At 64.4% G+C, this 5,842-nt stretch overlaps 1 protein-coding gene across 1 annotated transcript; it reads left to right on the top strand.

The window, feature by feature from the left end:
• Nucleotides 1–1,418: 1,418 nt before the first annotated feature.
• LOC133746801 (keratin-associated protein 10-12-like) lies at nucleotides 1,419–2,102 on the top strand. The gene has a single exon (XM_062175057.1). The coding sequence runs from the start codon at nucleotides 1,425–1,427 to the stop codon at nucleotides 2,100–2,102; it is 678 nt and encodes a 225-aa protein (XP_062031041.1). The 5' UTR covers nucleotides 1,419–1,424.
• Nucleotides 2,103–5,842: the final 3,740 nt, after the last annotated feature.

Below are 5,842 nucleotides of genomic sequence, written 5' to 3'. Positions count from 1 at the left end.
CACACACACACGCACAAAGGCAAGGTGCTGGGAAGTGCCCTGTTCGAGGTGACTTATCCGATGTGTAGAAGACCGCACCGCACCCCTGGGAAGCTGTTGGAGCTGTCATGAAGGAATTTAGGAAGTTGCAGCGTGCGTGCCCGTACCGAGCAATCGGGAAAGGGACTGAGGGAAACAATTCCATTACCCAAAATAGTGCAATACTTCAGCTACACGTAACCAGTGAGACTCGAAAGCAGCGCTGCATCAAGACCCGGACGCGGGGGAGGCAGCCGCGCCCTGGGCTCGGAGGGACTCACGGCTCAGACGAAGATTCTCAAGGCTTTCTACACACTCGGCGCTACCCTGTCACACCACAGCAGCCTTTTCTCCAGAAACGAGAAAACTGGTCCTCCATTCATCTAGGTTAACAGAGGCCAGAACAGTCCAAACAACGGTTTTCTAAGAACCGAGCAAAACTGGAAGTCCGGCTTTCCGTTCACGCCAAAGCTTCGTACACGTGACAGCCATCGGCAGCACCGACGGGGGAAAGGCGCTCACACCAAGGCAGGGACCGCGGGGCCAGAAACGCACACGTTGGCGGCCAATAATCCTCGGCACGGTGGCAAGACCCCTCGTGGGCGGAGCGTCACCCCTCAACAGATGGCCTGGGGACCCCAGATGTCTACACGGGAAGGGGTGGGGTTGGACCCCCCTCACCCAAACACGAAGCTTAGCTCAATGCCCTGAACCTCACAGCTAAAACCCCAAAACCATAGAAGACATTGGAGAGACGCTTCGTGAACTTGGACTTGACAGTGGGTTTTTCAATAGGACACAAAACACAAGCCCCACAATAACCAAATTACACTTTGTCAAAATTCAAGACTTTCCTGAGTCGGAGCACGTGACCCAGAGAGCGGAGGGACTCTACAGAGTGGGAGGAGGTGTTCGACCCCTGTGTCTCACAGGGTTCAGGATACCACGGAGCACGCCCGGAGCCCAACCCAGCCACCCCATGGCTGCCCATGCGGGCAGGGGTCTGTGGGAGACGCCCCTCCTGGGCTCCCTGGGCAGCTTAGTCCGCAGGAGCAGCCGTGGTGGCCCTGAGGCAGCTTCGTGTTTGCTCCTGCAGGGCAGGGAGTGGACAAGGGTTCCGCGCTCCCTGCGTCCTCGACCCTGGGCGCCATCTTCCTTCCCGGAAACCCCAGCCCCACCCCCCAGCAGACGTGGGCAGCACCACCAGCCCGGAAGTTTATTTGCATGGGTCTGTGTGAGCGTCTTCAGGGAATGGCTCCAAAAACAACACGGAAGAGGCTCTCATTGGGAAAACACACACGCCCTTGGGAGACATATAAGGTGCCCACTCCCTCACTCACACACTCACCCCTCCACACACTCACACTCACCCTGCCCAGCTACCGCCCACCACGGCCGCCTCCACCATGTCCGTCTTCTCCAGCAACCTGAGCTATGGCAGCAACGTCTGCATGCCAGGCTCCTGTGACCCCTGCCCCGACTCCTGGCAGGTGGACGACTGCCCAGAGAGCTGCTGCGAGCCCCCCTGCTGCGCCCCCAGCTGCTGCGCCCCAGCCCCCTCCGTGACCCTCGTCTACACCCCAGGGAGCTGCCAGTCAGTGTGCACCAGCTCCTGCACGCCCCTGTGCTGCCAGCAGTCTAGCTGCCAGCCGTCCTGCTGCTCCTCCAACCCCTGCCAGCAGCCCAGCCGTGTGACCCTCTGCTGCGAGCCCGTGAGCTGTGTGCCCGTCTCCTGTGTGCCCGTCTGCTCTGGGGACTCCTCCCCCTGCTGCCAGCCCTCCTGCAGCCCCTCCCCCTGCCAGCAGCCCAGCCGTGTGACCCTCTGCTGCAGGCCCGTGAGCTGTGTGCCCGTCTGCCCACGCCCCTCGTGCTGCCAGCCCAGCCCCTGCCCCTCGTCCTGCTGCAGACCCTCCTCCTGCGTGTCCCTGCTCTGCCGCCCCGTGTGCAGGCCCGCCTGCTGTGTGCCCGCCCCCTCCTGCCAGCCCAGCTGCTGCCGCCCGGCCTCCTGCGTGTCCCTGCTCTGCCGCCCGGCCTGCTCCCGCCCCGCCTGCTGCGGCCTCTCCTCGGGACAGTCCTGCTGCTGACCGGCATGCTCCCCAAGGCCAGCAGGTCCCTGTGGGCACCCCCACTCTCAGCCACCTCTCTATCTGCGTGTCCTGGTGAGACGCAGAGCCAGCCCCTCTTAGCACGGCAGGAGATCCTATCAAAGGCCACGTGACCCTGGTCCACCTGCTGCCCGTCCCTGTCAGCCTGTGGCCACTGTCCACATTCTGGCCTAGGTGGGCTCACCCCCTCCTAGGCCTCCGCGCACGCCCTGTTCCCGTGTGAGGAGCCTGCCTGGAAACAATAAAGCCTCCTGCGTGCGAGCCCCACAGCTCTCGCGCTGTGCCCCTCTGGTCGGCTTTCTAACCGGTTCAGACATGAGGCGAGGAAGCAGGTGCAGCCTCCAGGGCCCTCACTGCCTCTCCCCAGCCCTCCCGCAGGACCCCCTGGGCACACACCTGGGCTGGCCGCGTGCCCAGTCTATCCCTGCAGGAACCGTGCCAGACCCAGGAGGGGTCAACAGGGCATCGGCGGCCCCCACCCCACCACAGCTGACCCAGGGAGCCCTTCTCCAGGCGGGGGCCTGGGCACGGGAAGGGCAGCCCCAGGCTTGTCCCAGGGGAGCCCCCCCACTTCCACACTGGGGCGGGGGCTGGCGGGACACAGATCCCCCCACCAGCGAGGACCAGGCTCTTCCTCCCACCTACAGCCCAGCCCCTGCCTGGCCACAAGGGTCTGGAGCCCTGGGACAGTGCCCAGGACCGGGCTGCCCAAGCGTCCCCACCTCCCCCAGCCCAGAGGCAGCCCAGCCCCCACCCCCACCCCTGCCCCACAGACCCCGGTCTGCAGGCTCCTGTCCAGATCACAGAAGCCTGAAGCTTTGTAACACAGAGAACCGCGGCCAGGCAGTAGACAGATGATAGATGATAGGTGATAGATTGATGGATGATAAATGACTGATAGCTGATAGATAGATAGATAGAGATAGATAGATAGATAATAGATAGATAGATATAGATAGATAGATAGATAGATAGATAGATATAGATAGATAGATATAGATAGATAGATAGATAGATAGATAGATAGATAGATAGATAGAGATAGATAGATTTGAAAGGCCTGGTGATGGAGGGTGGAGAGAAAGGGGGAGAGACAGAGAGGGGGAAATCTTCCATCCACTGGTTCACTCCCCAGACGGCTACAACGGCCGGGTCTAGGCCACAAGCCGGAAGCCCCTCCAGGTCACCTGCTGCCTTCCTGGGCGCCTCAGCCGGGAGCTGGACCGGGAGCACTGTGGCAGCCAGGGGCCAAATCTCACCCAAGACAGCACAGCCCTCCTCTGCCCCAGGCGCTGCCGAGGCCCACCCTGAGCAGCTCAGGTCACTGCTGGGGTCAACCTCACGTCCCTTACTCTGTGACCTCGCCCCACAAAACTCGCCAGCCCTGCAGACGGGGTGCGTCTCTCTGCTCCTCTTCCTCTTTCTCCGTGTGTTCCGTGGATCACCCTTCCCCCACCTCCGGGCCTGACCAGGGCCCTGCAGCCTCTCCCTGCTGGCCTCCAGGCCACGGCCACCACGGCCTCTGCACCTCTGAAGCCCAGCACCTGCCTCTCTTGCCCTCCCTCTCCTGACCCAGGCCGCTGGTCTCAGCCCCACCCCAGCACTGCCACCCGCCACTGAGCTGTGCCTCTTCTGCAGAGCCTTTGGGGTCTGTCCCCGCCCCTGTCCACAGTCACTTCCCCCACTCGGGGTGGCTTTGAGTGGCCGTGGGCAGCTGCAGGAGTGACCAGGCAAGACAGGGGCCCTGGGCCCAGCTCCCAGAGCAGACCAGGCTGCCAGGCCCTGTCCACAGGGGAGACGTGTGCCTCGTGCCCGGAGACCCTGCCATGGGGTTCTCTTGGGAAGCACCCGTGTGCTTCGTCCAGCAGGGGACCAGTCACAGAGGATGGTCATGGGAACCCGACCCGCAGGGACACGCAGCTGCACGCAGAGAGCTACCCCAGGCACGGGGATGTCCCCTCGCTGAGGTCCCTCAGCCTGGAAGGGTGGAGGGAGGGAGCCAGGCTCAGTGGGCAGAGGCTCCTGACGCTGCCCCGTGATCCAGGATCCGCCTGGCGAGGAGAGAAGCGGAGGCCTGGGGGGCACGGGGAGGGGCTGGGTCAGAAGGTACTTGAGGTCCAGGAAGTCTGGGGCCAGCACAGTGAAGGCGGGTGGACCTGGAGCCTGCAGCGCCTGCCCACGGCCGCCCCCGGAGCTCCCCAGTGAAATGCGGGCCAGGATTCAGGTTCACGCCAAGTGCAATGCTGCCACGCGGCCAAAGGAACAACTGTGAGAGCAGCCGACCTTGACGAACCACACAGCCCTCAAACTGTGTGGTTTGACCGTGACCCCGTCCTGCCGAGCTGACCGGCCACGGCCGCCCAGGCCACACCAGGGGCGAGGCGGGCGGACGGAGGAGCCGCACACAGCACCTGAGCAGGACCCCGGGGACAGGACCCTGCAGGCTGGTCTCAGGATGCCGGTCCCCGTGCGGCAGAGCAAGCACCAGAAGGGCAGGCGCCGGGGCCATTCGGGGCTGCAGCTGCAGAAGGGAACTCTCGCCGGGGCTCCTCCCCCTCAGCTCAGAGCCCTGTTGCTGGAAACCACCCCCGTGAGACTCCTGGGGCCGCGGCCGTGAGCTTTGCAGAAACAGCTCCCGAGCAGCCTGGTTCAAAGCATCGCGCTAACATCAGTGCACCATCAGCACGGACGGCATAAACCGCCGGCTCCTAAGGGACAGGGCGGAGACCCAGGGGCTCCCAGCCCTCCCGCCCCCGCTGCCTCCCGCCAAGTCCCAGGCCCCCAGACAGCCTCCCGGTCCCCAAGGCTGTGGGCCCGCCTCTGTTCTAGCCCACCCCCACCCCGGGTGCCAGCAGCCCGAGTGCCCCGTAGTCAGAATCCGAAGGGAGTCCCCCGCGTCAGATCCGAACAGGAACACACCGGGCCAGGATGTCACCCAGAGGAGCCCCAGCTGCACCTGCACAGGAGGTGTTCCAGCCAGGACGCCTGTCCAGCCACGGCGGGGCCCCGGGCCTGGGGCTGGGGCTGAGCGGGGAGACCCTCGCGGAACGCCTCCCAGAGCCGTCCCTGCTTGGCCCCCGGTGCACACAGCTTGCAGCCAGCCCGGGCAGTGCGCCGCCCCTGGAGACACTGTCTCCTTGGGGGAGGACACCGACGTCCACTTCACTGGGGCATTTATCGGCCATGGCAGCGGTGGTCACTGCAGGGGGCTGGGCGGGGCCATGGACGGGGCACTTGGGCTCAGCTCCCAGCAAGGGTGCGATGGGAAGGGCTGCATGGGGTGGGGGAGACGCAGGAGCTCCAACTTCCCTCCTCGGCAGGTTCCCGGGCAGGGCCACTGCGGCCACGCACACCTGGGCTCTGTGACCAGGCCAGTGGGCCTCTCTGCAAAAGGACAGACGTGGGACCTGGTGACAAACACAACAGGAGGTGGACAGACTGCACCCGGAGATGCCCCGGAAGCACAGAATCCAACTTGGCCCCAGCCCCGGCCCTGGCCTCAGCCCCCGAGGCCAGCCAAGAGCCCACCCAAGAGCTGCTCATAAGCCCTGGCTCGACCTCCACCTCGGGAGTCCTGGCCTGGGCCTGCCAGCCACGCCCAGCACAGCCGGACACCTTTATGAGCTGGGTAGCACTGCGGGGGAAGTAAACCAGTGCTAATGAGGGTGCTGCACCCAGGGAGCTACACCCCAGGGAGCTGCCAGGCAGTGTGCACCAGC

This window comes from Lepus europaeus, chromosome 2, assembly GCF_033115175.1.
Source record: "Lepus europaeus isolate LE1 chromosome 2, mLepTim1.pri, whole genome shotgun sequence".
In the NCBI taxonomy this organism is placed as follows: Eukaryota; Metazoa; Chordata; class Mammalia; order Lagomorpha; family Leporidae; genus Lepus; species Lepus europaeus.
Note: the sequence above shows the minus strand (reverse complement) of the source record. Positions and strands in the feature narration are given on the sequence as shown.

Coding starts and splice junctions, on each gene's coding strand:
- LOC133746801 (XM_062175057.1), top strand. CDS start 1,425: ATGTCCGTCTTCTCCAGCAACCTGAGCTATGGCAGCAACGTCTGCATG.